The 27,851-nt window shown below is 50.8% G+C and overlaps 8 protein-coding genes across 8 annotated transcripts; 6 read left to right on the forward strand and 2 right to left on the reverse strand.

Annotated features, from left to right (window-relative positions):
- The first annotated feature begins 1,077 nt into the window (after window positions 1-1,077).
- On the forward strand, window positions 1,078-3,043 carry BDV14DRAFT_184548 (uncharacterized protein). Its single transcript, XM_073770523.1, has 2 exons — window positions 1,078-1,353; window positions 1,537-3,043. The coding sequence occupies exons 1-2, from the start codon at window positions 1,201-1,203 to the stop codon at window positions 2,833-2,835; spliced, it is 1,452 nt and encodes a 483-aa protein (XP_073622437.1). The 5' UTR covers window positions 1,078-1,200; the 3' UTR covers window positions 2,836-3,043.
- A 510-nt stretch (window positions 3,044-3,553) lies between these two features.
- Window positions 3,554-5,635, forward strand: BDV14DRAFT_184551 (uncharacterized protein). The gene is made up of 3 exons (XM_073770524.1): window positions 3,554-3,694; window positions 3,763-5,131; window positions 5,200-5,635. The coding sequence occupies exons 2-3, from the start codon at window positions 4,179-4,181 to the stop codon at window positions 5,537-5,539; spliced, it is 1,293 nt and encodes a 430-aa protein (XP_073622438.1). The 5' UTR covers window positions 3,554-3,694; window positions 3,763-4,178; the 3' UTR covers window positions 5,540-5,635.
- A 53-nt stretch (window positions 5,636-5,688) lies between these two features.
- On the forward strand, window positions 5,689-6,694 carry BDV14DRAFT_184553 (Endoribonuclease L-PSP/chorismate mutase-like protein). Its single transcript, XM_073770525.1, has 4 exons — window positions 5,689-5,906; window positions 5,986-5,999; window positions 6,139-6,312; window positions 6,394-6,694. Exons 1-4 carry the CDS (start codon window positions 5,756-5,758, stop codon window positions 6,538-6,540), a joined length of 486 nt encoding a protein of 161 aa, XP_073622439.1. The 5' UTR covers window positions 5,689-5,755; the 3' UTR covers window positions 6,541-6,694.
- BDV14DRAFT_184555 (C2 domain protein) lies at window positions 6,695-11,331 on the reverse strand. The gene is made up of 5 exons (XM_073770526.1): window positions 9,071-11,331; window positions 8,837-9,022; window positions 8,349-8,793; window positions 7,718-8,302; window positions 6,695-7,667 (listed from the first exon to the last, which is right to left on the reverse strand). Exons 1-5 carry the CDS (start codon window positions 10,987-10,989, stop codon window positions 6,780-6,782), a joined length of 4,023 nt encoding a protein of 1,340 aa, XP_073622440.1. The 5' UTR covers window positions 10,990-11,331; the 3' UTR covers window positions 6,695-6,779.
- Window positions 11,332-11,396: 65 nt separating this feature from the next.
- Window positions 11,397-12,445, reverse strand: BDV14DRAFT_184559 (uncharacterized protein). The gene is made up of 4 exons (XM_073770527.1): window positions 12,350-12,445; window positions 12,171-12,293; window positions 11,793-12,104; window positions 11,397-11,735 (listed from the first exon to the last, which is right to left on the reverse strand). The coding sequence occupies exons 2-4, from the start codon at window positions 12,291-12,293 to the stop codon at window positions 11,706-11,708; spliced, it is 465 nt and encodes a 154-aa protein (XP_073622441.1). The 5' UTR covers window positions 12,350-12,445; the 3' UTR covers window positions 11,397-11,705.
- Window positions 12,446-12,536: 91 nt separating this feature from the next.
- On the forward strand, window positions 12,537-18,073 carry swr1 (putative SNF2 family helicase/ATPase (Swr1)). The gene has a single exon (XM_073777966.1). The coding sequence runs from the start codon at window positions 12,749-12,751 to the stop codon at window positions 17,885-17,887; it is 5,139 nt and encodes a 1,712-aa protein (XP_073622442.1). The 5' UTR covers window positions 12,537-12,748; the 3' UTR covers window positions 17,888-18,073.
- Window positions 18,074-24,134: 6,061 nt separating this feature from the next.
- BDV14DRAFT_9961 (Clr5 domain-containing protein) lies at window positions 24,135-25,641 on the forward strand. The gene is made up of 2 exons (XM_073777989.1): window positions 24,135-24,540; window positions 24,590-25,641. The coding sequence occupies exons 1-2, from the start codon at window positions 24,407-24,409 to the stop codon at window positions 25,524-25,526; spliced, it is 1,071 nt and encodes a 356-aa protein (XP_073622443.1). The 5' UTR covers window positions 24,135-24,406; the 3' UTR covers window positions 25,527-25,641.
- A 513-nt stretch (window positions 25,642-26,154) lies between these two features.
- Window positions 26,155-27,557, forward strand: BDV14DRAFT_9915 (NADPH:quinone oxidoreductase family protein). Its single transcript, XM_073777977.1, has 2 exons — window positions 26,155-26,411; window positions 26,476-27,557. The coding sequence occupies exons 1-2, from the start codon at window positions 26,379-26,381 to the stop codon at window positions 27,469-27,471; spliced, it is 1,029 nt and encodes a 342-aa protein (XP_073622444.1). The 5' UTR covers window positions 26,155-26,378; the 3' UTR covers window positions 27,472-27,557.
- Window positions 27,558-27,851: the final 294 nt, after the last annotated feature.

The raw sequence follows: 27,851 nt of genomic DNA on the forward strand, positions 1-27,851 counted from the left end.
GAAGCCACCTAACGCCTGATTTTGATTATACCTGCAAGGATAACAATATTATACCTCTTTGCATGCCTGCCCATTCATCTCATCTTCTACAGCCTTTGAATGTTGGTTGTTTTGGCCCTCTTAAGAGGGCGTATGGCAAGCTTATTAAGCAGAAAGGGCGCCTGGGATACAACCATATTAACAAGCTGGATTTCTTAAAGGCTTATCCAGCAGCTTATTAGGAAGTCTTTACTATGGAGAATATCCAAAGCGGATTTAGAGCAACTGGGTTAATTCCTGCTAATCCTAAGGCAGTACTGGATAAGTTAAACCTTAACTTGGGTACCCCTACCCCCCCTCCCAGCAAGGGGAATGCTTTAATCCCTTCCTCTTAGCTTGGTACACCTTATACCATGCGCCACGTGCACCAAAAATGTTCCTTAGTTAAAAAGATGCTTTAGAGATGGTCTAATAGCCCTCCTACCCCTACCAAAAAGGTCTTAGATGACTTGGTAAAAGGTTGTAAGTTGGCCATCTACAATACCAGCTTACTAGCAAGCGAAAACTGTCATCTCCGCTCGGCTATTAAGAATAACAGGCAGAAAAAGAGTTGTTCTAAACGCCAGATGACTCCTACAGAAGGTGTTTTATTTCAGGAAGCCAGGGACCTAATTTTATCAAGAAATAATGAAATAGAGGCAAGATGGGGGGTTGCTGGCAGAGATGCTCCTTAAAGTTTAGGTGTACCTAAACGTGCTCCACCAAGATGCTCAGAATGTAATATTCAGGGCCATAAGAGAACCAGCTGTCCTAATTGTTTTGGTGCTTAGCTTATTTAAATTAAATTACTTTTGGTTGTTGTATAGTACTTTAAAGTTAAGCAAGCATGGTTTTCGGAGGGGGTTCTACGGCGGACCCGGGAACTACGGTGGACCCGGGAAACACGTTATGATGCTGACTAAGACTGTGCAGACCGGGCAAGGACAGGGGAAGAACCCATGTTCCGACAATCGGGCCAGATCACGTGGGATGCACGGGCCAACTCGCTTACGGCAGCCGACTATTTAAAGCAGCGAAAACAATGAGGCTTTCGGCTTTAATCGTTATCCGTCGTATGACGGCTTCATGCTTCTTCCGCTGTACTTCTGCCTTCCGCAGAAGTGCTTGACAATCTCAGCAGATGTATCATTTTCTGCCTTGTAACTCTATTGCTTTTACTGCATGATGTCTCCTGCTCCTCTCGCTGCCGATCCGCAGCCGGACCGACAGTTGAAAACCCTGGCTCGAGCTTTCGAAGCTCTGCTACTGACTACACAACACTTCAGCTCCAAGGAGAAGCTTCTTCAGCAACGGCTGGAATACGCCCATGATGAGGTACTTTCCCTTCTTTTCTCTTCATACCTCCCCGCCCATGTCTCAGGTGATGAGAGAACTTGATTAGCTCTAGATCAGGAGTCCTCGGACGTTGACGGATATAACATGTATTATCTGATGAGACTTTGTTTCTGTTTTTTGCTTCAGTCATTTGGATGTTCATTGCTGACTCGAAAAAAAAAGTATCTCAAGCTAGCACACCGAACCGTCGAAGGACTCGATCCGCATTCCAAGATTGTTTCGGAGAAGATCCTCGGCCGCGGCGACTTCGCCAGTCCCATCAAACCAAACCTAAACCCAGTTGATGTAGTAAAAGAACTTTCAGAGTCTGGAAACGTAGGAGATTCGAGTCTTTTTGCCATAACAGAGGGGTTGGGGATGTACAAATCGTTTCTCAACCCTGATGATGATGGATCAACCGGCGAGGTTGCAACGAGGGCTGGCTCACTAGAGAGAGACTTCACTACCAGGGGCACGCGCGGAAGTCTGCGCTGCCCCTTCTCGAAGCCTCACAAGTTGGTTTTTGAAAATGGGGTCAACGGTATCGAGACTGCATTGCCGGCCCAGAACGGCGACACCTGCGCTTACCAGCATCTAGACCCCATCAAGGAGGAACAGCAGCTGGAAAGACGGTCAAGCGTCGCTCCATCTGCCTCTGCGCGCTCCTCGAATACTCGTTGCCCTGCGTCTCGCTGCCCAATCAGATTTTTAGACCAACATAGTCCGGAAGAAATCGCCGACTATGTGGAGCGACACAAGCATGAGATCCCTAGAAGCCATGCGATTTGTGTGAAACGATATTCGAATAGCTCCCGAGCTATGGACGCCAAATACGGCAACCTCACCAACATGATCCGAGGCTTGTCTCAGAAACATCAAGCCTTCCTCCCCGGCCGCAGCTCGAGCTTGCGAACAGGCAGTTCCTCGGCGGAGCGCGTGGAAAAGTGGGCGGAAGATGTGAAACCTCAGACTCCCGGCGAGGGCGACGAGAACGATGAGGAGCGAAAGAGTCACTTCGACCGACCTCTGCGAGAAGTCCGTGTTGGTGAATCACCGAGCCGGCCTTGGGGGATTCACGTTCCTGTTCCACCACCCGCCATCGATCCTTCCCTTGACTCTGCTATACTGTCACCAGCGGCTCCCGGCGTAACCCTTGACAAACTTCTTGAGAATAGAACAAGTGCTCCTAAGCCCAAGGGCCGCTGTCCCTTCGGTCACGGCGGAGGTGCGCCTCCTCCAGACCACCCAGCCATCGAAACCGACACGATCCGTCACGACGAGCCGGCCGAGCCAGCCCAGCAATCTGCCACACAAGACGCGAAGGAAGAGGAGCGCCCGGATGAACCACCCAAGGCCTCCACGCCGAACGGCAGCGCTAGCATCGTTTTCAACGGCCCCGTGTTCTTCGGATTCCCTGCGGACCAAGCTGCGGCATTCATGCAACATCTGGCCAGTATGGGGAACAACAGCAAGGCCAAATAACGACCTTCTTATTATCTTGCCTTTAACGAAGACTCATCATTTTGTTGTACTATCATGATCATTTTGGGCGGAACGAGATTGTCAGCGTTTTCTATTTCCAACAGCGCGGCGTTCAGGCATTTTCCACATGTTTTATACCAATTAGTCTCACGAGACACACTATTACATATCATACAGTACATATATATTCACTGATATTGCTTCCCCTCATTTATTCCGGAATCCTTCTAGCTATAGACTACTCCGCAGGACTAGTACACTTCATAAAAGCACAACTCGCATAAGGCGTTCTCGGAGATTAAAACGCCCTATAATGCAGCGGGCAACCCTCCCAGCTCCCCGGGGCGTAAAAAGTAACTCCACTCCAAGCTATACCTATCACCTTGGTATAGGTTATAGATACCTCTCAAGCTCTCACGGATCTGACGTCTCAACAATTTCTCTACATATAAACTAAGCCACCAACACACCAACAACCCAATCTTAACAGCATAAACCACAATTATATTATCTCTGTTCAGCCTGCCCAATATGTTAATGATCCAGTCGTTCATCAAAGCGAGATTAGCGAGCTGGGGCCCCCAACCCCGCATGTGCTTCTCCGCAGCCGAGAAACCTCGGGCTAGGGTACGGGAAGCCGGTGCCGCTGTGTGGGCTCAATAGGATCTACTGGAAGTGTAGAAAGAGAGTCAGAATGATTGACATGGTATTAATAAGACTGCGCTGTTCGCTGGGTTGTTTAAGTTAATCTTGTAATCTGATCTGCTATTGCTTTTTGCTCTTGATCCGACCTGTCTGTCGACGACACCGACGGTCTCTCCTTGCTTGTTTCGACGAAAGTCCGGACTAAGAGGGAATTCTACGAATCGTGCCACCATAATCAGTCAGCGAGGATTCAAGGTTAGTGTTACAAAGATGGTGATCTACCTGCCCGACAAGGATTATGACTTGCTCAACATTGATTTGTTGACGCTTCTTTTCGGTATGTCTCCGCGCCCTTCTTTCTGCGACTCTTGACTTATTTTACATCCACAGAATCGCCCATTCCCGGAAGCGCAGAGAGTACAGTCTTCCACGCGGAGGCAGCAGATCCCTCGAACGCAATCACAAAAGCTCAGACGCGCCTCCTCACCCGCCAAATTGCATATATCCTGCGTCACCACTTTGGGGTTGGGAGCAACGGTGCTGGGATAGATGTCGTTGTTGGAGTGAGCGCTGGACAGATCTTGCTGCCGACTGTCTTTTATGGCGTTATAGCGGCTGGTGGTGTTTGGAGTGCTGCTTCTTCAACGGCGACACCGCCTGAACTCGAGAGACAAGTTCGTCAGGGTGGAAGCCGCTTGATGATCTCTGGTCCGGAGTCAAAAGAGACTGTCCTAAAGGCGGCCAAGGCTGCTGGCATACCAGAGAATCGTGTATTGATCCTGCGGAGTATGGGCCATGAGCGTGTTCTTCAGAATGCTGCCACGGGCCAAAACTATCTGGATGGCTTGAAACCCTCTGACGTGCTGGACTGGGAGCGAATCACAGATCCGAAGAAGCTCGAGCAATCTTTGATATGTCTGCTGTATTCGAGTGGCACGACTGGTGTGCCAAAGGGTGTCAACATTTCGCACTTGAATATTGTCGCTGAAGCTTTGATCCCTGTATATTTCGACCACGAGTACATTGCAAAGAGAAGACAGACGGAGCCCGATTACTCGCATCCATACCGCACGCTCGCGCATCTTCCAACTGCTCATGTTGCTGGGTGTCAAGGATACTTTGCCAACCCTGCTGCTGCCGGAGGCACAGTATTTTGGATGGAGAAGTTTGACTTTCCCAAGTTCTTGGAGTACAACAAGAAACTGGAGATCACATTCTTCTTCACTGTACCACCAATCTATCTGTTACTTTCCCTCAGCCCGGCGGTCACGGATCAGTTCAAGACGCTGCGTCGCGCGTACTCTGGCGCTGCCCCGATGGGCGCAGACTTGCAGCAGAAAGCGCAGAAAAAGCTCGGATGCTTAATCAACCAGACCTGGGGACTGAGTGAAACAACAGGTTCAACAACGGGCATGCCGTGGGATACAGAAGAACTTACCGGCAGTGTCAGTCGTCTTTACCCCAACATGCGCCTCCGGATCGTCGACGAGGACGGAAAGGATGTCGAAGAGGGTAAGGAAGGCGAGTTCCTCGTCAAGGGGCCTGTGGTAACGACAGGATATTTTGGAAATCCAAAGGCCACAAAAGAAGCATTCACGGAAGACGGCTGGTTCAAGTCGGGTGATATTGGTCTGCGAAAGGAAGGACTGTTCTATATCGTTGACCGGAAGAAGGTAACGTCATTCTCACTGAGGACCTCAGTTGCGAGTTTGTACTAACAAATCAGGAACTCATCAAATACAAGGGCCTTCAGGTCGCCCCCGCCGAACTGGAAGCGCATCTCATCTCCCACCCCCTCATCTACGATGCAGCTGTCATTGGCGTTCAGGAACCCGATGGTTCAGGTAACGAAGTCCCGCGAGCATACATCGTTGCCGATAAATCAAAGATCAGCGAGGACCAGGTCAAGGACTTTGTCAAGAGCAACCTGGCGCATTATAAGCAGCTCCGTGGAGGGGTTGTGTATATGGAGGCTATTCCCAAGAGCCCCAGTGGGAAGATCCTACGCCGGGAACTGCGCGATTTGGTGAAGAAGGAGAGCCAGACGGCGAAGTTGTAGTTTGTGGTCAATGCCAAATATTGTGTTTAGTAGACTAGAATTAACATTTCATGAGTTCAAAGTTGATGGTTGAGGCATTGGAGAACACAGATCCGTTGTCGGAGTAGAAAGGAAAGTGGAAAGGAAAGTGGAAAGGAAAGTGGGGGGAACCTTGAGGCTGTTGTTCCCCTCCACAACTTTCCCGCGGAATACACTTCTTCTTATATTCTACTCTCCATGCTCAGGATCTCGCCTCGTCTATTGTCTGTCTCTCGTCCTCTCCTCACATCCTCAATTCGTCCCCGTCTCTCTTCTCGTGTCCAATTGCCCCTCCAACGAGCCACAATGTCTGACCTCACCAACATCTTCACCCCCAACGCTTGCCCTCGTGAGTCACCACATATCCCAGACCTAGGGAGCTGCTATCTATATACATGACCATGACAGTTACTAACAATATCATCTAGCTGTCGGCCCCTACGTACGTTCATCACCCCTCTTCCCTTCCAGTCAGCTTCAACTCCAGCTCCAGCACCTACCCCGCACCCCATAAACACTCCGCGAGCAATTGCAACAGCTACCATACCTCCTTGCAACACCACATACTAAGGATAATCCAGTCCCAAGCCATCAAGGCCAACGGCCAGATCTTCCTCTCGGGCCAGATCCCCGCCGACAAGAACGGCAACCTTGTCGAGGGTGACATCAAGACCAAGACCCAGGCCTGCTGCGACAACATCGCTGCTATCCTCGAGGCTGCGGGTTCGTCCGTCAGCAAGATCATTCGCGTCAATGTAAGTTCTGTGCTACATTTGGGCACTTAAAGACATTGTAGAGGGACAGCGGCTAATGGTTGATTGTTTTGTTGCTGGCAGGTCTTCCTCGACGACATGGTCAACTTCGCTGAGATGAACGCGCAGTACGAGAAGTTCTTTACTCACAAGCCCGCTCGCTCTTGCATTGCTGCTAAGCAGCTGCCTAAGGGTGTTCCTGTTGAGATTGAGTGCATTGCTCTGGCGTAAACTGGAACTAGTTTACTGGATTGGAAGAATAAAGTGGATGATGATATCCTACGGTAGAGTGGGAGTGGTCATTTATGATTATTATTATTTGATATATTGCAAATTCGCCGCTATCCACATCATCTCAAATGAACAAAAAGCATTGCAAATCATCAATCGGTATCCATGCTGTAGACAAACAGACACATACGCAGTAGATCAACAATAAAGGAGATTGCTAAAACAGATAAATCAATCAATCATCGACGTCCCAAAGTCCCAGGCATACGTCCCCCAGCACCAGCCATAAGACTCTGCTTGACAATAGCATCCGCCGCAGCCGCAGCGGCAAGGCGCTCCTTCTGACGACTACGGTCACGGAGATACCCAGCTGCTTCCGGCCGCATACGCAGGATACGCAGAATCATATCGTCGTTCGGATCGGCTTGCGCCTCCTTCCACTTCTCGGCCTTAGCCTTCTTCATCGTGCCTAGGTTTCGCGTGTTCATGACACTCTTAGCGCGACGGCCACCAGGGACACCAAGGACGCTGGCGCCTCCCAAGCCCACATTGGGCGGGGCGGACGCCCGGTTCCGTTGTGCTTGTTGTCGGGAGATTGTAGCGGAGGCCATTCGCTCCGACGTACGGATGAGAGTGTCGGTGGGTTCAAAGTAGAAGAAGTTGAGGCTCTGAATCTCGTGGTATTTAGGCGATTTCAGGATGTCGATGGCGACACCGGCGGCTTCGCCTGTTTCCTCATCTGGGGCATGGAAGAAGTTGAGGAGGAGCACGAGCCAGCGTGAGACGATTTCGACTTCTTGCATTGTAAGCGGTTTCTGGTGAGATGGTTTGTCGGAGAGAGGAGGCACGAGGAGGCTCTCGATTGTGGCGAGAACTTCCTTCCAAAGACGTGCCATGACCATTTTCATGGCTTCTCCAGTAAGTGTCTCGGCCATGATTGCAAAGTTGGCGTTGAAGTAGTCGAAAAGCGGTGTCAATGCGTTCTCGACTTCAGCGCCGGACGGTGCAGCAGTGAGTGTCTGAGCGCGGTTTCGATTGAGGAAGTTGGATACGGTAGATCCGATACCGCGAGATAACAATGATTTCAATGTCCGTCGAGACAAGCAGTGGTTGATGTACGAAGTAAGCTACTATCAGTTAGTGAATGCTTTACAACAAGGGTGTACCAGTAGCTTACCTTTTCCGTAATCTTCCGGGTCATGTCCCTCTCTGTTCGCTTCAAAGTCCGGAATGCTTTGCCAAAGTAGAACTGAATGTCATCACGTTCACCTTCCATGCTGACTCGAAGCAAGAGCCGACCTTGAGTGTCTAGGTCAAGCCAGTATTCCCTCGGCAGAAAATCACTGAAATGGACGGGGTCGAGCTTGATTGACGTACGACCAACGTAGTCGTGGTCACCCACTGCATCCCAGTCCCAAATCGTGGCGATAATATTCAGAGGGCCTTGAGTTGTAATATCGACTGTGTCATCCCAACGTGGGTTGAGGTTATTGTAGATAATGCGCGTCTTGGCGATTCGCTTCTGATATTCATCCGCCAAAACAACATATGGATCGCTTCCACCGTTCATATCGCAAGCCTTCAGGTCTTCTGCCTCAACGACCTTGATCGTGAAGACATAAGTCGTCGATTTACGGATCTTCTGAAGCTGCGGAGGGCTATGTCGAGCAATGGCTTCCGCGCAGCCATCAACATTGACCTCGCGCTCAAGCCTGTCAAGCATGGTAAGAGCGTACTCAATATTATTCAGTTTAACCAGAGACTAGGCATATTAGCATAATTCGTCCTGGACGTTTCGGGCCAATTACCTGAGGAAAGAATTGGAATGGTTCGATCTTCTCTTTGCTATTCCACGCCTCCTTCGCGAAACTCATCAGTTTCTCCTGTGTTGTCTGGTTCAGCGCCGCTTCTTGATCCGGAGAAAGTCTATCCATCTCTTTTGCAAAGATTTTCTCGACTGTTTCACAATATACCGCCACCGCTCGGCCGATCGACTTTGACAGGGCCGTCATGAACTTGGCGTACTGAAATTCGTCGGCCCAGTTGAGTCCTATCATCTGTTCGAGGATCTGATTGAAGGAGCGGAATATGTCGATTATAGATACACTGTGCCTGGCATTATCGTCCTTGACGGTAAAAACATCCTGTCGGAGTGCTTGCTCGGTCCACTCCATGATCTTTTGGTCGGTAAGACGTAACCATCTCCAAACAAAGTCTTCCAATACATCCTCGATGTGAAAGGGGAACGGAGTCCTGAAGTCATTAGTAAAGCCCGTATAAGTTTTGTGGGACATACTCAGGAAGTTGCTTCGCGAAGAGTTCGCGCACAGAGCACAGTTGCTTGTAGAGATGAAAAGCATCCTCAATTTCAAGCTCCTCTTCTCTTGTTTTCTCCAGCTCAATGATCCGAACCATTAATTGATGAATGTCTTCCGCGAAAATGACCATGGTATTCGCCAAGAGTATCTCGTGAGGATTCACCCTAGTTTGTTAGCAATTATCCCATGGAAATAAGGAATAGAACACCTACCCCATAATCTCTGGGTTCTTTCGATAGCGCTTGCGAATCTTCTCAGCGTGTTTAGTAATTGCATCGCAAAGCCGAATGACATGATCAAACCCCCACTCTTCTGGCTCGACTGGGACTTCTTGGCTCAGTATGCTCTGATACTTCTCAGTTGCCTTCTGTGACAGGCCTTCTTGAACGTATGAACGGAAGCGCTCCAAATCACCCTCGTCTTCCGTATAGTCAGGATCAAACTGGATATGATTCTCCAAAACGTACATCGTTGGACCGATTGGACGAGGCTTTGCCTCATAGCAGTCCATCATAACGTCATACAATTCCCGCAAGATGGCCTCGTGAAGAGAAGAGAGTATTTGACGCATCATCAGCCTGTCGTGCACGGTCCACCTATGCCTATCGTAGAGTACTGATGAAACAAAACTGTTTCGCTTCTTCCCCTCGGCCGACGGCATCTCCTTGACAAAGGTAAAGGCTCCGTCTAGGGTGCTGAGGTCGATCTCATTGTCTACAAACTTTGATCGTACAACGTCCAAGAAGAGGACAATTCTGGAATACGCGGGAATCCTCCAGCGAAGACAAATCTCGTTTAACATCTCAGTTGATTGCTTCGAGAACAACTTCAACGAAGGCACGTCCGAGGTGGCTGGTGTGGCCTCTAGGTCACGGTCTTTCAGATCATGGCTCAAAGCTTGAGCTAGAATTGTGCCATATACCGACCGCGGATCCGGCGGTATGAAGGTGTATGTGTCGGACTCTTCCTTGTCATCGTCAAAAGACAGTGAGCTTATGTCCACAGGCTGGTCAATCACATACGATATTGGCCGGCCAGTCGAGCTGATAGTACTCGATTCATGGTCGGCACCTGCATTGAACTGCGGAATAGAACCACCGGGAGTATTCTTGGCGAGCCCAGGGTTAGATTGTATGATGGCGAGCATCATCTGAGATAGATCAGGCCCTTCGTTCTTCCTCCAGCCTTCGTAAGCATCTTCCTCCTCAAAATCGTCCGCAGAGAATGTGTTTCCCGTCTTGAGGCTCAGATGAGTTTGGTAGGCTTTGAGGTCTTTCAGCGCCGCCTGCTCAGTCCATACTCCCCGGTGGCTATCTATATCAAATTGCACCTGGGAAAGGCCAACATTGAATATTTTCGCAACATGCTGCACAAGAGGCATATCCTTCACATCGTAGCTCACTGGCGCAATGACTTCGACAGTCGATGGACCGGTGGCCTGCACAAGGTCCAAATCCTGTGAAAGGAGCTTGGTCTCCAGGACCTGCAGTCGATTTGCGAGCTCTGGTCGTTCCTTCGCCCAATCGTGGCTTTTGAGGATAAGCGCGAATAGGCGAACAAAGAGCGCGACATGTCTATCCACCATGAGCCTCCAGCTGTCATCATCGTGATCTTTACCCTTGCTCAGCTCCTTGGTTGCATTGGAATAGAAAATGAGGACAAGATCTTCGGCACGTCGGTCTTTCTCCATCCGCTTCTTGAACGAGCTGTCTTTCAGGGCATTGAGGAAGGCAGCGAATGTTCGAACCACAAGTGGATCTTGGTATTCCTTTCTCCTCTCTTTTCCCATCAGCACACCCGTCAACCTCTTTTCGAGCTCGGTTATGAAGCCATGCGGAAACCGGGAGCTTTTAGAATCGCGAATGAGGGAGAAGTCGCTCATCAAATCCTGGAACGAGGTCGAAGTCCGCTTCGGCCGCGGTTGTTGAGGAGCGGGGGCAGTTTGAACACGGCGTGCACGCGGGTGAAGGAGGTGGGCAAGGTATGCCGTTCGGAGGGCGTAGGAGTAGGCGGCTGAGGAGCTCACCGTACGACGGCGAGACAACGACTGGTTGCGCGAATGGCGGGCTTCATGTTGGATGCTGTTCACCCGCCGGTTTACGCCTCGGGATTGAGTAGACCCTGTAGACATAGGGGTTGTAGGTTATCTGGAATCTTCAGCTATCAGAAGCGAGGGGCGGCGGCGGGACCATGGGAGGATCGCGAAGCAGATTACCAGCTTGCGCAGCTCGAAGAAGGAACGAAGAAAACTGTGGATGATTCTCGCTGGGCTCAGAAATGCGAGAAAAAGATGGGTATCATAGGAGCGAAACAGGGAAACGAATCAAAGCAGATAAGGTGAAGATGAAAGGGGCGTGTTGTTGCGGCGGCAGATCATCGCAGGAGCAAGGTGCTGCCGAACGAACGCCTGAAATCTGAAACAAAAGACTCCAGCGTCTCCCAAATGTCTTAAAATAGTCTGACGTAAGGCGCCGCACTCGGTGTTCACAGTCTACACTACTAAATTTTAAAATTGAAATCAAATAAAAACATATGATTCTGCTACACCCAATTTATTTTTAGTCTTACAGAGCCTTCTAGTACATGGTGCCGTTTCGACCTTGGTCATGAGCCAACGATGCTGCCCAAAAGCAGCGCCTTGCCATACCCTGTCATTCAACGACCCAGCTGGTACCATCCGAACCACTTCTCTCAAAATACCTGGCTCCGTTCCAGGTGCGAATAGTAAATTTAGGCTTGGTCCTGTGCTGTAGATCTCAAAACAGGTTCACTTGTAATAATCAGATAATCGACGGGCGCCGGAACAAATCGCATTGTATGTATTACACATATAAAAAAAAGGTATCATCACCAGGAGCCCTCGCCAGTTTTCCGGGCCTAAACGTACGTTAGAATATCGCCTTTGAGCATCGAGATGACGGATTGAAAACCTACCGGAGCAGCATTCGCACCTCCGAGTTCCTTCTCTAGACCGTCGGGGAATGTCCTGGGTGTGCTGGGCTTGTCGGGATAGAAAAGGCTCACAACGCCGCAGAATCCGAGGAATGTAACGACGAAGGCACCGAGCTGCAACAGACCCTTGCGGGCAGTCACATGGGTGTACTGCTCGGGACTGAAAACACCTAAAACTTCGTTCTCCTCATGGACGGGCTCGCCGAAGTTCCTCCTCTCCTGCTTATCCCACCATTCGCCGTAGGGGTCTCGGAAAGCACGCTTCTGGCGGGGAGGGTTCTGGTAACCACCGTTCTAGACGAGCGCAATGGCGTCAATTGACATGGTACACAGTAAAAGAGCTGCAAAAAGACGTCATACCTGCAGAGGATCCTCCTTTTCGGCGTCCTTCAAGGCACGGACTTGGGAAAATGATGCGCGGGGGACGGTAGAGCGAAGGGCAACCTGGGGCAGGCGCCGTGACAGGATACGTTGGGCAAGCATCTGCGGGGGGACAATTAGCTCTAAAACAACGAGATAGCGTCGCAGTTGGCACCGACGGAGTGACACCAACCTCTCTAGAGCTGTAGATTGAAAGATGTAGCTTAGCGAGGGGGGAAGCAAAAGGCTCGACTGGCGATGGAGTGAAGTTGCGGATGACGGGGAAGGTGGCTTATGTAACTAACTCCACGGCGCGCGCCAGCTTACCTACACGTCCGCCTTGGAGTTGACTCGTCGACAATTGGGAAAAAATCACCTCTTCACGCAAATCATCCAATCCATCGCTTTTTTCGCTTGCCAACCACGTTACGTTGCCGATAATTATGCCAGACTTCTGGTGGCACCTCAACTCAGTTCCCGCTACCTGTTGATGCGATTTTTACCCCATCCAACCGCGTCCTCGTTGGGAAAACTGGGGTCAGCTGTAGAGAGGGCCCCTGTCTCCGTGGCTACAAGACATGCAAAACGGCACAAATGATGCTGTATCGCGCCAAAATGAACGAATGACCCCGGAATCCGAGCCCGTTTCATCCGCAACTCCCTCGAACGTTCCCCCTATCGATACCACCGCTCTCGACTCGATTCCATCCGAGGTCAAAAATGTCACAGTCGACCACAGTGACGAACCACCCTCCAAGCGGCGGAAAATCGGAAGCTCAACGCCTTCGCGTCGCTCAGCTTCCAGGGCAGCTTCTCCTCCATGGAAGAAGGCCGGCGCTGATGGCCCGACATCGAAGCTTGTAGATGGCAAGCGTCGATCTACAAGGGTTAGCAACGTCGGACCCGTCGAACAACCGTCACCGGATATCAAGCCCACGCGCGCTGGTCACAAGCTGTATGTAAGTAAAGCTGTGTCTAGTCGGACCGATGCGGTTGCGTCATCTCCAGCATCGGCGCGTTCAGGAACACAGAGAAGGTCGCTAGGTGGCGCAGCAGCAGTGAACGGTTCACCGAACACGTCGTCAAAGGGCCAAACAGGTAGGAGGCAGCGAGGGTCTATTTCACCTCCGCCGAAACGTACGTCTACGCGCACGAGGTCCGACAGCTCTGGTACTTCCAAGCACAACCACCGGCACTCGAATGGGATGGTTACTTACTCGAACCCGAACAAAACACGCCCAACACGATCTTCGTTACATGCGGCTGCGGCGCTTGATGTGAAGGAGGAGGACCTGGAAAATGCGGCGAACGATGAGCATGATGACGACGGACAGGGAATACCGCGGTTACGAATTAAGGTCAAGAAGCCGACACTCGATGTGCAGCATCCCGGTCACGTTCTTCCTGCTCGGAAATACGGTTCATTTCAAGAATGGGTTTCGAATGAAGGCTTGGGAGGAGAGGGTATATTTGGGCCAGGGGAGGCATTGAAAGAGGCGCAGAGGAGACAGCAAGTGATGGACGCGATGAAACTCGGTGGTCTACTAAGCTCTGAAGTTTGCTCTGCGTTTTTGCCGGAAGAACAAGAGGAACCCCCTCAGCAGTATTCGCATCAGGATCACCTTGTCGCGCATACCGTATTCTTCAAAAAACTCCTCGATCAGGAACATCGTCGTCACCGTCGAGTGGCTAAGGAACTGGCATTTGCCTGCGCAGATGCATGGAGAAAGCGCAATAAGGATCCAGAAGATGTGCTAAGGGAGCAACAAGAGGAGATGCGGGGCAAGCGCAAACAGCTGGCTAAGGATCTCAAGAAGATGTTCGATCTGGCACGAGCAGAGATTGACCGGATACGTCTTGCACGATGGGAAGAGGAGCAGAAAGCCAAAGATCAAAGAGCCCTAGACCGAGCGATCCAACAGTCAACTATGCTTTTTGAAAAACGACGGTTGGAAATCCTGGGTGAAACTGGAAGTGATGCCCCGGAGACTACGTCCGACGATGATGAAGCCGATACGGATGATGACTCTGACGACGAAGAAGACGAAAGTAATATGTCCACGGATACCGAAGAGGACGACGGAGATGGCAAGGATGATGATGCGGGTCTTACCGCCGAAGAACTGCGGTTGAAGTACGCGGATCTACCAACCAGCAATCTTGCTCGAGCAACGTCCGCATACTCGGATACGGATTCAGAGAGAAGCGACGCTACAGATGTTGATGACAATGATGGTGTTACATCGCAAATACCGCCAACCGCAGAAACACCATCGGAGCATGTAGATCTCGAAGAAATCGACCCAGTTCTCATGGATGATAGCGATGAATCTACCGACATGGACGATGACATGGGCGACAGTGACGACGAGGGTTCTAGTGAAGCTGACTCGGAAGAGGAAGAGGATGATGGGAGGTCTGGTCTACTAGGATTCTTTTCCGCCAAGGATCTAGCCTCTAGCATTCCTCAAGGTGATGAAGGCGATGATGTATCAATATCTCATGCTGGCGGCAACGAGGGGTCGAGTGAAGCCGATTCCGATGAGGACGAGTACGAGTCTGACGATGAAGTCACACTTGTTCCCACTGGTCCAACGAAGAAAGATTCCAGCACGCCAGCCACGGATGTGGCTTCCCCGGCTCTAGAAGGTCCCATTGTCGACAACGCAGTTGATGAGAGTCAAACGCTCCTTGAGGAGACAACCACCACCGAAAATCAGGTCTCGCACGCTGACACCGCACCGGCTGAGAATATTGTTCCTCCTTCTGAAGCACAGCCCGATGATATCGACATGATGGATGTGCCTAAAACCGAGGAATTGACTCACCCTGATAAACCACCTACATCGCCTGCCACCAAACTCGAGGTACCCAGCACTGGCAATGAGCTCGAGCCTGAACAACGTGAACCAGATCACAGTAGAGCTCCTTCTAGCGAGCCGTCCCCGGGAACGATCGCTACAAAACCTTCTGAGCCCGAATCTGTCTCGTCATATGATGCCCCGATTGAAAAGCAAGTGCCATCAGATGAATCGCCTGCTCCTGGTCTTAAAACACCCGTACCTCATCTTCTCCGGGGAACCCTACGAGAGTATCAACATTTTGGTTTGGATTGGTTAGCGGGTCTTTACACAAATCAAATTAACGGTATTCTTGCAGACGAAATGGGTCTCGGAAAGACCATCCAAACAATCGCTCTGCTCGCACATCTAGCTGTGGAACACGAGGTCTGGGGTCCACATCTTGTCGTGGTTCCGACGAGTGTCATTCTCAACTGGGAGATGGAGTTCAAGAAGTGGTGTCCGGGTTTCAAGATTATGACATACTATGGAACACAAGAAGAGCGTCGCCAAAAACGTCGAGGCTGGATGGACGATAACAGCTGGAATGTGTTGATCACATCATACCAATTGGTGCTACAGGATCAGCAAGTCCTGAAGCGAAGGGCTTGGCACTACATGATTCTCGACGAGGCTCACAACATCAAGAATTTCCGCTCGCAGAGGTGGCAAGCGCTACTCACCTTCAGAACGCGGGCTCGACTCTTGCTTACTGGAACGCCTCTTCAGAATAACCTTACTGAGTTGTGGTCTTTGCTCTTCTTTCTGATGCCGACCGACGGTGATGAAGCTGGTATTGAAGGATTCGCTGATCTGAGGAACTTCTCCGAATGGTTCCGACGCCCTGTGGAACAAATCCTGGAACATGGCAGAGAAACAATGGACGATGAAGCAAAGCAAGTGGTGACGAAGCTGCATACTGTCTTGCGACCGTACATCTTACGTCGTTTGAAAGCGGACGTTGAAAAGCAAATGCCTGGCAAGTACGAGCATGTCGTATACTGCAGGCTGTCCAAACGACAAAGATACCTTTACGATGGCTTCATGTCCAGGGCGCAAACCAAGGAAACGCTTGCATCCGGAAACTACCTTTCCATCATCAACTGTCTGATGCAACTACGAAAGGTCTGCAACCATCCAGATCTCTTCGAGACTCGACCCATCTCAACGTCGTTTGCAATGTCACGTTCTGTTGCCACAGATTTCGAAACCAAGGAACTTCTTGTTCGGCGACGACTCCTCTGGCAACATCCGCTCGAGAAGCTGGATTTCGATTTCCTCAATATGGTACCGATTTCAAGAGAAGATATCTCACGAAGACTAGCGGATGATAGCGCCAGGATCATGGCTTACGCACCCTTCAATACACTTCGCGAGCGCCAGTATCATCGGACAAATTGGCAGATGAAGTTCAACGGCTCTACCATGGAATCAACATTGGAGGCTTTAGAGAACGACGGCAGGAAAAGGAGGATGGCGGAGCTGGAAAGGTTCTTGTACTTCGAGTCGAAGCGCCACGGTCGTCGACCTGTCTACGGAACCAGCCTCATCGAGTTCCTTACCGCGGATAGCAAGCAGCGGCCGACAGCCAATGGCCCATTACGGAAGCGGTCATACGCGGATTGGCTATCAAGTCAGTCCTCTGTGCTTGCTTCGATGATCATGTCCTTGGAGGAACGATCTTTGGACATGGACGGGTACGTGCAGAGGTTTGCCTGTGTCACTCCGGCAGCGATTGCTTCAGGAGTAACAGAAGCAGCTCTCACACCTATCTCAACACGGCACCTCACAAACAAGGAGAGATTCCCGCCACATGACCCTTTCCATGAGGCCCAAATGCGCCTGTCCATTGCGTTTCCAGACAAGCGACTTCTACAGTATGACTGTGGAAAGCTGCAACGACTGGACAAGTTGCTTCGCGACCTCAAAGCCGGCGGTCATCGAGCATTGATCTTCACACAAATGACCAAGATGCTTGACGTGTTGGAACAGTTCCTCAACATTCACGGGCACCGATACCTTCGTCTAGACGGTACGACCAAGGTCGAGCAGCGACAGATCCTCACAGACCGGTTCAACAACGACAACCGTATCCTAGCATTCATCCTGTCCAGTCGATCCGGAGGTCTAGGTATCAATCTGACAGGCGCCGACACAGTCATCTTCTACGATCTCGACTGGAACCCAGCGATGGACAAGCAATGCCAGGACCGCTGCCACCGTATTGGACAAACCCGCGACGTGCACATCTACCGCTTCGTCTCCGAATACACCATCGAATCCAACATCCTCCGCAAGGCCAACCAAAAGCGCATGCTCGACGACGTCGTCATCCAAGAAGGAGAATTCACGACAGACTACTTCACGAAGCTCGACGTGCGCGACATGATCGGCGCCGAAGACGAGGCCCTAACAAGCCAAGACGAAGCCAGCGCAGCGATGGACCGTGTCCTCGAGAACCGAGTCACGAACACCTCGCGCGTCTTCGAACAAGCAGAAGACAAAGAAGATATCGACGCGGCGATGAACGCACAGAAGGAACTCGAGCACGCCGACGACGGTGACTTTGATGAGCGTGCCAACATTGGTGCTAACGCTAACGCCACCGGCGCTTCAACTACCTCCGGCCAGGGCCAGACCCCAACTCAAGCAGGCACACCCCTACCCGACGATGCGGCGGCGCAGGTCGAGGGCGCAAACAACCCCGATCTGGTCGCGGATGCAGAGGCGGATTCCACGCCAGGACACATCGACAACTATCTCATGCGGTTCATGGAATGGAACATGAAGGACGAACCGCTCGTGCTCCCCGTAGACAAGAGCACGAAGAAGTCCAAGAAGGGGAAGGAGCATCGGCTGCGCAAGAGACGTCGTTGACGGGTGATTGACGTTGCTTGCTTGCTTGCTAACCGCGTTTTTTCTTCTTTTCTTCTTTTCCACCTGTATTTTTATGCTAAACTTACTTTTGCTTTTGCGCTATCTTCATTGTCTGTCTTGCCTTAGCATGTTCTGGTATTATTACACCGACAGGTTTTTTGACTTGTTTTCTCTGGGTACTTTATCATTATGTTCGATTAATGTATGTATGTAGCTATGGATATTCATTTTCTTCCCCTATTCCAGATCATTCCATGACGCAGCAATGCATGCGGCCGTCAGTATTCCGCAGCTAAGTACCTAGGTATGTGTGTATGCCTCAGGCCCTAAACCCATCAGGCAAACAGGGCAGACAATGCAAGCGCGGCAGGAATGGAGAACTCGCAATCTGGCCATGAAACTGAATCTGGATCTCAAATCTCGCATGACCAGATTGATCGTGCAGTTGACATGTCATTTTTGATCATTTTCGTCAACTGGAGGCGTGGCTGTTTCGATTTGTTTGTGCTCTTGAAGCGAGAGGCAAGCAAACATGTAGGTATGGAGCCATTTATTTATATACACTAAGCGAGCAGACGGAGCTGAACATTGCTCTGGTTTTCATGGCTCTGATGCCATCTCCATGGGGTTCATGGGTAGGTAGACTGTAAACTGTAAATGTGATATCCAGACGGAGTATCTATTCGGAGGGTAGAATGTAATGTGGGCTGGCTGACTCTGGGGAACGACTGCGAGTCACGACATGCATAGAGCCCTATCTCAGTACCTATGCTCTCAGCCCGAGCGGTTTGACAAAGACACAGGCCAAACCTTGACAAATCTCAATTGAGCCCCATTCTTCGATAAAGCCAAACAGCTTTTCACCGCCATTCAATCCTTCCGCTTCCAGTCGTGTCGTGCGGTGATAACCGCTTGCGGGTCATCGTGCATGGGTTCCGCGGCTCCGCCTCAAACTAGTTATCTAAGCAGCAATGGAGTTGACTTGATCCAGCTCTCCATACATATCTGGCAGGCTGCAGGATCGATGTTGGAGGCCTGAATGGAGGCCCACTGCGGGGACAGAAGGATCTTAGTAATCTGCCATCTGTTTTTCAAACAATTCTGTCTCCACAAACCCACGGCCGAAAGGACAGCGACAAGACGGATATGAGCCGAGTGATAGCTGAAGTTTGATGAACGGCCACCCCGAACATCGTTTGACGAATTCAGTTTCTGACAGCTTCGTCGACAATCAGACTGAGGCCACTGGCCAGGCCTGGGGGCCCTGGCGCAGATGCGGAGCTTAAAGTATCCGCAGGATCTGTGGCGCGCTTGGATGCCAGTGCGTTCACGACCTCGGCGGCTCGAGGCGTGATGAGTAAATTCCAGTTCTTTGTGAGCTGGTGGTCGTGTCGCGACCATCAGACCCGACGGTTTGACTGAAAGAAAGCTAACATGGCGCGAGAGATACTCGAACGGTCTCAGGCTCCCCGAGTCGCCATGAAGTCTCCGTCAAGTATAGCGCGTAGCGCAGGATACACTTTCTTTCTTCGACTTGGTGGTGAGGACAAATTCTGTCCACTTTGGGCAAACAAAGAAAAGCTGTGGCCAATTGCTGTGCGTAACCGGGGCTGACACGAGGCAAAGATCTCGAAAGGTGCAGCTGCATAGCGGATCGTGTAACACGCGGTGATCCGCCTGCTCCAGGTCGCTTCGATGTGGTTCAATTGCCGTGGTTTGAGTCTCAGGCGCTCTGCTTACGTCTGTCTCTAGCGGTTGATAGGTGCTGGAATAAACCAAGATGGCCGCTAACTCATCAATCTCTTAGTCACTCGGTTCAATAGTGAACAGCTTTACGGGATCGCCGCAAACTCTATCAGTCAAACTCTGCCAGGGACGTGCAGGGTTGCAATGTGTCTTCCCCACTGATCAACGCCAAACTAAGCTGAAGGACAAAGCCGGATGTCGGGCAAGATTTTATTAGGAAGTACATGCGGCAATATCCCCAAACTGTGGCATGCGGGAGACGGGTATGTTCCACTGGTGAGCTCATCGCTTTCCCCCCCCATGACGTCCAGTTGAGCCCTGGCGAGCAAGCTGTTCGACCTTGCTCTCTGAGGTAGCTAGGTGCCTGCCTATGTCGCTGTTGGTCCAGTGAACCCGAAAGTTTGAGGTTATGCTTGGTTCGATTGCTGAACTAAGGTCCGCTGGCCATGAGGGATATGAAAATCGTTGAGCAGGTCAAATTAGAGAGCCCAAAGCCAATACCCTGTCGCATCTCCAGCTGAGTCTGACCGCGACGCTGGGCCTCTGGTGGTTGGAAAAGCTAAGCATTCCAGCTACTGGAGGGGAAATAACTTCTCAATGAGGAAATGCGGCAGTTATTGAAGATACCCGGCAAAGCAGGCAACAACAGGGTGAAGATCATGCAGTTGTATGAGACCTCGTGAAGGCATCCGAGACATCCTCATTCTGAAATGCGTAGTACAGACAAATGATCATATCAAATGCCTCAACCTACGTTCCTGCTTTGAGAAATGAAGCAATATTGCGTCCAAGTCATCTAGCCTCTCGGCATTCAATTATCAAATACCGGCGGCGCAACAAGCTGATCATAACCAAGGCACTGGAGATTGGAGGTTGAGGGAGGACAAGATGAATGAAAGAGCTCTGCAGGGAAAGACTATCGTATATGACGCTCTTCTATTCCTAACGAAAACTGCTATTGTGTTAGCATCAGGTCATGTGTAGCTCTAGAAATGTGAATGTAACCTGTTGCTGAGGTGCATCGGCCTGAAGTCAAAAACCGGATGCATTCAACAATGCCCTTGTCAGCCACACTCTGCGAGGAACCATGACATATGCGCAAGCTAAACTCCAATTAGCCTATCAATGCTTTTTCAGGTACAGAGGATAGAAGATTTGTGATAGAAAAGTCAATCCCCTAGATGACTAACCAACATTCTGATGCGAATTTGAGTGAGGGGCACATCTCAGATGCTTTGCCCTGAGCAAACCAGGGGGCTTTCAGACTCCCTCAGCTCTGTATAATCAATGGTATTGATTGATGAGCCCTCAGTCTTTCTTCAGCCAGTCCTTATGATAGAAAGAGGCGGAATTATGATGTCCAGTCTAGTGTGCGAAACATCAATCCCTCCATTTGCACGTATCACCTATTTGCGGATGCATACACCGGCGCCATTGAACTGGCTCAATTTCCCTTGAGTGTCCCCCTTCGTATTTAGATCCTGTTTCCCGGGAATTGATTGCCACTGCGTTGCGAAATTTCGAGTAAAGCACTCGCAGAAGGATCTGGAAATGCAAAAAGAGATGGGCCAGCGGGGTGGCCTCAAATCTCTGCATTATCTGCGTGTGCATGCAGTTCGCAATCCACACGAGGAAGGCAATGCGACCAGTCGTGAAACAATGGACGTCAAGCTGTAAGCGCGTCGAGTTGTACAGGGATATCGGGATATGGTACCAGTTTTGTCGGGTCGGCCCTCTGGAAAGACATTTTTACCAAGCAAAAATCGCTTTTTGTGACCATCGCCACAGGAACCATGGCTGCAGCAAACAGTGCATGAGCTTGATGCGTCAGAAATCATGGGAATGTAACTCCAGCGGCGCAGACTGCGCAGGAATGAGATTGAAATCAAGGGCAGGATTACCTCTTGGGTGGTACAGGAGCAATAAACTCGCCGGGCAGCTGGAATTAGAATTGCCGGCACACCAGGTTTTTCCAATCACAGTTGGTGTTGCTTGTGCCTTCGTTTTGATATTCTGTGGCAATAGTCTTTCAGTATAGCGTCAGCCCCCTCCGTCGCCTCCGAAATCTGCTGGTGGAAGTAAATTTGTTGACTATCCCATTGTTGTCAGCCACTGCAGCGGCTGAATCCTGCAGTCCGACTATCGAATATCGAGGCTCAGGCGTAGACTGATGGACTACATGACCCACCAGGCATGGGCGGTTCCACGGTCCGTATCTCAATATCTTTTGATACGGACTGCGATAACACATGATGACAAGCACATCGATATATACTTCAGAGCCTGACGATTGGGCAGTGATTCACAATCGCAAAAAGCAACCCGCGCCATGGATCGCTTTGCTGGGTCCCGAGGCTTAGAAGGTTCGACCCGGCGGAACTCCTCTGCAGACGCGAGAGTGGTACGTGCCTAATGGACTCAAATCAAAACATTTGATATCCTCCCCACCTCTATCAGCAACTAGGGGACCTTAGTTCTGAGACTATTCACGGCCGGTCAGCTGTAGTGACCTGTAGGTAGCGTTATCTGGGGTATTCGCGGCGGCCAGGGCGCCAGGAGGAGCCATTATCGCGTTGGTTATAATAATAGTCAACAGCGGCAGTGGCTGATGGTGAGACTGTCCACTAGGTGTAGTGTTTTCTTTTTCGAGAGTTGAGGAGTGGAAGTTGCAACGGAAGATGTTCGTCAGTTTCAATTTGGACTTCCGGTCTAAGCGCCCGCGAATCATGTGCCTAACGCTCTCCTTCTGCTCTGCAACCTGCAGTCTACTAGTCTCTGCGCTACGCAATCCTCTCTTCCATGCAGGCAGGCGCCTAGTCCACCAGTTCAACGGTACCCATGGTTCTCTAGCCCGTTTACTTGTTTCCGTCACCAGAATACAAAGGTCAAGCCTCATGTGCCTCCACAATCCGGCGCCAAAGAACGGCTACCGAGCCAAACAATCTGGAAGATAGTCCCGAGATAATCGTGCCTGGCCCATGCATTGATTGCGGGACGAACGACCTAAGAGTTCAAGTGACCCGTCAGAAGATGGTGGGTCTGGCATTGGGGTCGGGAAGATTGACCACGGAGAAACACCGGGCAGGAATGATAGCGTCTGTTCCGAACAAGTGATCTTCCCAAGATGACAGATTGATCACCAGGTTCACCGCGAGTTAAGGCAGTAGTAATGGAGTAGAGACGGCCTGTGGCGGGACCCTCTTTGGCTGCAAGTCAAGGTAAGGTACGAAAACTTCGCTGGTCGCCACTGTATTCTGTATCTCCATCTGACTGCATTACAGTAGCTCTCTAGTTCACTCGACCAGTCGACCCCTCTCCAACTCGTTCGCCGCTTGATTTTGCTCGTTGCCTCAACCCTCCAGGCTTCGGATGATCCCTACAAGCGGCCCAAGACGGCAGTTCAATATCTGCGCCAAGTCCTCAACTGGGTTTAGCTGTACGGATACGATGGGGAATGGGGGATCACCTTCTGGCATTGCTAGCACGATCTCGTTGGCAGCCTCCTCTAACTGTCTATAGCCGAAGATCGACCGCTTCCTTCATTCTATTTTGTCTCTTTTCGGCTAGCGGATAGTTCCTTTTTAGCTGCCAGAGCTTGATTGGGATACCGATGTCTTATCGGTATCAGATTCCGAACAATAATCAAATTGGTCCTCTTGGACCGGGCTTATACAAGCAGTGTGGAACATCAAATGTTCTATTGTTCTTAGCGGTACTCTGTAAGGGCAGAAAATCAACCTTTGGAGAACGAGGACAAAGGCGCGTTGGAGGTGGAAGACACAAACATTCATTCACAAAAGAAACCTAGGCACTGGCCTGTCTCCATATATCCGGCATTCTTGTCACCAGCACGCCAATGGTGAGGGCTGACCCAGTTTGACATGAACAGGGGGAGACCGGAAAGTATAGGTCAACTCGTACTATTGACGGGAGGATGTCATCCAGCCAATGGGAATATGACCTGGCAAGCTAAAAAGGGGAAAAGAGGGCCCGACAGAGAAAGCAAAGAAAAGGAAAAAGCAAAAGACACACGAGCGTCATTCGGACTCTGGAGAGTTTGGTGTGAAGATGCCCCATCCACTAAGAATTTCCAGCTCTTTTGCCCACCCCCCCCGATGTTGCTCTCGCCCTGTTTCATGGTGTGGAATATCGATCAACATATTGTGGTCCCTCAGATCGAGGAGACCCAGGGATATGATGAGATCGCGAAGCAGGGGTATGAAGGATGACAGACCCGAGACAATGGAGCGTGCTACCGGCGGCAGCAGCTAAAAAAGGTCCGCCAATGCTCTGTCTTCGCTTTCACCCAATCACCAGCTTCATTCCACCACTGTTCGTCTCTTGGGCAGCTTCGTACTAGCAGATCTCTCCAAGCCTACCAGGCTCCCCCGTCTCCGATTCCCCGGCGGGCTCGGTCGCCTGCTTTCAATGCACGCGATTAGTTTCTTGTCCCTCTTTTTTTATTATCGAATCTAGCCAAGCGGGTTCTAGTGCATTAGCTGGGCCACCGGTTAGATTCCTTTGGTGACTGTCGCTCTAGATCGTGTGGCCAATTTCTTCTTCGTCTGGCCAAAGATACATATATCTGATGTGCTCCTCCTCCGATCTACGTTTTCGTTCTTACAGCACATTCTCTCTGAATTGTACTTTCTTTTGCCAGTCACCGGATCACTTTATTGCTCTTCCTTCCACATCCCCCCTTCTCCACTTCTGTATTATACTCAGTGACTAAGTTGTTGTCGTTTGCTTTACATTGTTCTCCTATCCGCGAGGATGAAGAACTCTGCTCCAATCTCGTCGGATGTCTGGGAGGAGAAGAGGGCATTGATTGCTGCTCTATATAAAGACGAGGAATGGCCGCTGAAGCAAGTCATCAAGAAGATTCGCTCAGAGAACTTCAACCCAAGGTGAGCATGCATACCTACCAACATTCGGAAGGCTCTAACGATCAGTCAGCGAGACTCAGTTGCGAAGCAGATTGAAGAAATGGCGCGTGACGAAGCCCTCACGACAAACGAGGAAGAAATCAGAAGAAGCCACAAGTGATATCCGCGATACCAACTCACCCAAGCGTCGCTCCAGCAACAGCCCAAGAGCTCCAGCGCGTGGTCAGCCGTCAACAGCAACCGAGATTCATGCCACCGATCCGGAATGGTATATGACACATAGGGCATACGAAGCACACGGTATACCTACAATGCCCCTTGGTGGGCAAGACATACCCACCATTTGGGCCCCTGCCTCAAGTCAATCTTCCCCCATCAGCTCACCTGGCAAATCTCGTGTGAGCTCTCATGCCTCGTTGTCTGTTTCCACCTCCAGCTCTTACGACCCTTCCCAATCGTCGCCTCTGGTGGATGGTGCCCTGCTCAATCCCACACCCTCCATTACCCTTGCCTTTACCAGCCCCTCTTACGCTCTCGACCCCGACTCCTGCGTACAAACATCAGCATCAACAACCACTTCGGTTCCACCCGTCCAATGGGCGATTCCACAGTACTACTCAATACCTGTCGAGACCAGCCGAGGCCCAGCGATGCCATTCTACACGACGGCACCTTTGACTCCGCCCATTGACCCCCTAATGCACATGATGCCCCCACAAGCCTCTCAGCAGATGACAGAGTTCCACGATGGACTGAACACCCTGAAACGCAATCTCACTTCACCCTATGAATCAGACTTTGCCACAACGGGACAAAAAGCACGACAACCGAAATCTTTCGAGAGAAAAGTGCCACTGCCATCGAAAATAAACACCGGTCAATACCCAGCCGGAGTGGCAACGCCAACATCTCCTTTCTTTCCTGGGCACTACCCTTCCGTGTGCTCGCCAAGCTACGCCTATTCTGGCCCAGAGACTCTCGTCCATAGGTCCAGTGTCGACTTTTGAGTGGCACATGGTTGGCCTACGTTTCGTTGGGGTTTCCATTCCAAGACAGGTCGCTGTCTTGTGTTTTTATCCAATTTCTCTCTGTTTCTTTCATTGACCTCGAATAATGGCCAAAGCGCAATAGAGCTTTGACCAACATCGCATCTGGAATTCTCCGCGAGCCTATAAGAGCTCAGGGCAGGGATGTCGTTTGTTATATCGAATCAGAAGTCGGCGTTGGGCTTTCAGCATGGCATGTATAGTGGGATCAAGAATTGGGTTAGGACAATATGTGCATGGGACTGGCTTACGGGGTAATGATTTGGAATTTTCGGCTCGCCAATGGTACATAGGGTTTAATGAAATAACAGACTGTACATATTTGACTTTTTGGCTTTCTCGACAGGTCTATTTTTACCGTTGACGTCGACGCCCAGATTCGGGGTTAATTTCCGGTCGTCGCTTGCTCGTGTTGGTTGTTCGCAAAGCTGGGCTGTGCCACGGTACAAGCCGCTCAGCTACAGTGTCCCTGGCGAGCTGAGACCTCCCTGTTTGTTGGGAATCCAGCAGCCTTGAGGCTTTGTCTGCGGCGAGATCGTTCCATGGTCACTGCGATTAAGCTCTCTGGTACCTGGAAGCTAGCTTATCCGAGAACCTCGGTATCTTTCCCGCTGTCGGTCGCCTTGCGTCTTGCGGGGACTTTGCGGAGGTTCGCCTCATCCTCCTCCAACTTTCATCTCTCAGACTCACGTTGAAGACTCAACTAATCTTATACATAATACTTGTGACTTGATATCTCAATTTCAACTACTATTCTTCATTGAATACCTACCACTCTCCGGGCTCCTCACCCTCAAATCCTAATCCGCCACAATGCGCGCCATTCAAGTAAAAGAATACGTCAAGGTAAGCACCTACCATCTACCTTATTCCATATCGAAACGACAACAATACTAATAGATAATAATAGGGCCCCCTCGACCTGACAGTCTCAACCCTCCCAACCCCCTCCCCCTCACCAAAAGCCTACCTCATCCAAATTCACTCCACAGGAACAAACTTCTTCGACCTGCTCCAAATCCGCGGGAAATACCAGCACCAGCCGCCTCTCCCCTGGGTAAGCGGGTCCGAATTCGCGGGGACAATCGCCACAGTCCCGACGGAGGGTGGACCCTGGAAGTATAAAGTTGGCGATCGGGTCTTTGGGGCTACGCAGGGCGCATATGCAACGCATGTTCTTGCCGCTGAGCAGACGCTTTTCCCTATTCCGCGGGGATGGAGCTTTGAGGATGCGGCTGGTTTGTTTGTTACGGCGCCGACGAGTTATGGTGGTCTGGTTGTGAGGGCGAATGTTCAGGCTGGTGAGTGGGTGCTTGTTCATGCTGCTGCTGGGGGTGTCGGGTTGGCTGCTGTGCAGGTTGCGAAGGCTAGAGGTGCAACGGTCATTGCTACGGCGGGAACAGAGAGGAAGAGGGAGGTTGCGAGGGAGTTCGGGGCAGACTATGTGATTGATTATCAGGATAAGCGGTGGCCCGAGACAGTGAAGAAGTTGTGTGCGGAGAACCGGACGGGGAATGGCAAGGCTGGTGTTGATGTCGTTTATGACCCTGTGGGTATGATCGATGCGAGTTTGAAGTGTGTTGCTTGGAATGCGAGATTGCTGGTTATTGGCTTTGCGGCGGGGAATATCGAGAAGGTTGCACTGAATCGGGTGCTGTTGAAGAATGTTAGTCTTGTGGGGTTGCACTGGGGACAGTATGCGAAGTTCGAGACGGAGACGGTGGGTGTTGTTTGGAAGGGGATCTTTGATCTTATCGCGCAGGGGAAGTTCAAGGGGACGGCGTTCAAGGATGAGAGGTTTGTCGGGCTGGAGAGTGTGCCCAAGGCGTTGCAGGCGCTTGGGGGACGGGAGACATGGGGGAAGGTCGTGGTCCAGGTCATAGATGATAAGGCGAGCAAGCTTTAGTTACGACCAAACATCAATACACTCGCAATTAGCGATGGTCATACGAAATCCAGTCAATTCAAAAATCCATTCAATTGTGATGTGAGCTAGAAACTATTATGAATGTTGGTGCGCAAGGAGCCATGCTCTCGTATGAATAGAAGAGCACGGACTATGAAGGCCCTTGATTCGTCTAGCAACTTGAACGTAGTTCAGGACCCCGAAGGGCCCAGCGCACAACCCAACTCCGTTCAGGCACAGCCACAAGACGTGACATGTGTTGACCGTTCTCCAAAAAGAGTCCGTTGCTGCGTCCGCCGTTTAGTCCGAAGACTAAACTAGCTAACAGGGACAGTTGGAATTGCGCAGTTGCAGGTAGACTGAGGTAAAGAGGGAAGATC

This window comes from Aspergillus stella-maris, assembly GCF_047715825.1.
Source record: "Aspergillus stella-maris strain CBS 113639 unplaced genomic scaffold BDV14scaffold_101, whole genome shotgun sequence".
In the NCBI taxonomy this organism is placed as follows: Eukaryota; Fungi; Ascomycota; class Eurotiomycetes; order Eurotiales; family Aspergillaceae; genus Aspergillus; species Aspergillus stella-maris.

Excerpts from the sequence above, each read along its gene's own strand:
- BDV14DRAFT_184548 (XM_073770523.1), top strand. The coding sequence starts at position 1,201 with ATGATGTCTCCTGCTCCTCTCGCTGCCGATCCGCAGCCGGACCGACAG. Across the intron at positions 1,354-1,536 it reads TGGAATACGCCCATGATGAG|TATCTCAAGCTAGCACACCG; the intron begins GTACTTTCCCTT and ends CGAAAAAAAAAG.
- BDV14DRAFT_184551 (XM_073770524.1), top strand. The coding sequence starts at position 4,179 with ATGATCTCTGGTCCGGAGTCAAAAGAGACTGTCCTAAAGGCGGCCAAG. Across the intron at positions 5,132-5,199 it reads CTGCGAAAGGAAGGACTGTT|AAATCAGGAACTCATCAAAT; the intron begins CTATATCGTTGA and ends GTTTGTACTAAC.
- BDV14DRAFT_184553 (XM_073770525.1), top strand. The coding sequence starts at position 5,756 with ATGCTCAGGATCTCGCCTCGTCTATTGTCTGTCTCTCGTCCTCTCCTC. Across the intron at positions 6,313-6,393 it reads GCAAGATCATTCGCGTCAAT|GTCTTCCTCGACGACATGGT; the intron begins GTAAGTTCTGTG and ends TGTTGCTGGCAG.
- BDV14DRAFT_184555 (XM_073770526.1), bottom strand. The coding sequence starts at position 10,989 with ATGTCTACAGGGTCTACTCAATCCCGAGGCGTAAACCGGCGGGTGAAC. Across the intron at positions 9,023-9,070 it reads AAGAACCCAGAGATTATGGG|GGTGAATCCTCACGAGATAC; the intron begins GTAGGTGTTCTA and ends CTAACAAACTAG. Across the intron at positions 8,794-8,836 it reads TTCGCGAAGCAACTTCCTGA|GACTCCGTTCCCCTTTCACA; the intron begins GTATGTCCCACA and ends TAATGACTTCAG.
- BDV14DRAFT_184559 (XM_073770527.1), bottom strand. The coding sequence starts at position 12,293 with ATGCTTGCCCAACGTATCCTGTCACGGCGCCTGCCCCAGGTTGCCCTT. Across the intron at positions 12,105-12,170 it reads AAAAGGAGGATCCTCTGCAG|AACGGTGGTTACCAGAACCC; the intron begins GTATGACGTCTT and ends GCGCTCGTCTAG. Across the intron at positions 11,736-11,792 it reads GAGGTGCGAATGCTGCTCCG|GCCCGGAAAACTGGCGAGGG; the intron begins GTAGGTTTTCAA and ends ACGTACGTTTAG.
- swr1 (XM_073777966.1), top strand. The coding sequence starts at position 12,749 with ATGCAAAACGGCACAAATGATGCTGTATCGCGCCAAAATGAACGAATG.
- BDV14DRAFT_9961 (XM_073777989.1), top strand. The coding sequence starts at position 24,407 with ATGAAGAACTCTGCTCCAATCTCGTCGGATGTCTGGGAGGAGAAGAGG. Across the intron at positions 24,541-24,589 it reads TCAGAGAACTTCAACCCAAG|CGAGACTCAGTTGCGAAGCA; the intron begins GTGAGCATGCAT and ends ACGATCAGTCAG.
- BDV14DRAFT_9915 (XM_073777977.1), top strand. The coding sequence starts at position 26,379 with ATGCGCGCCATTCAAGTAAAAGAATACGTCAAG. Across the intron at positions 26,412-26,475 it reads AAGTAAAAGAATACGTCAAG|GGCCCCCTCGACCTGACAGT; the intron begins GTAAGCACCTAC and ends AGATAATAATAG.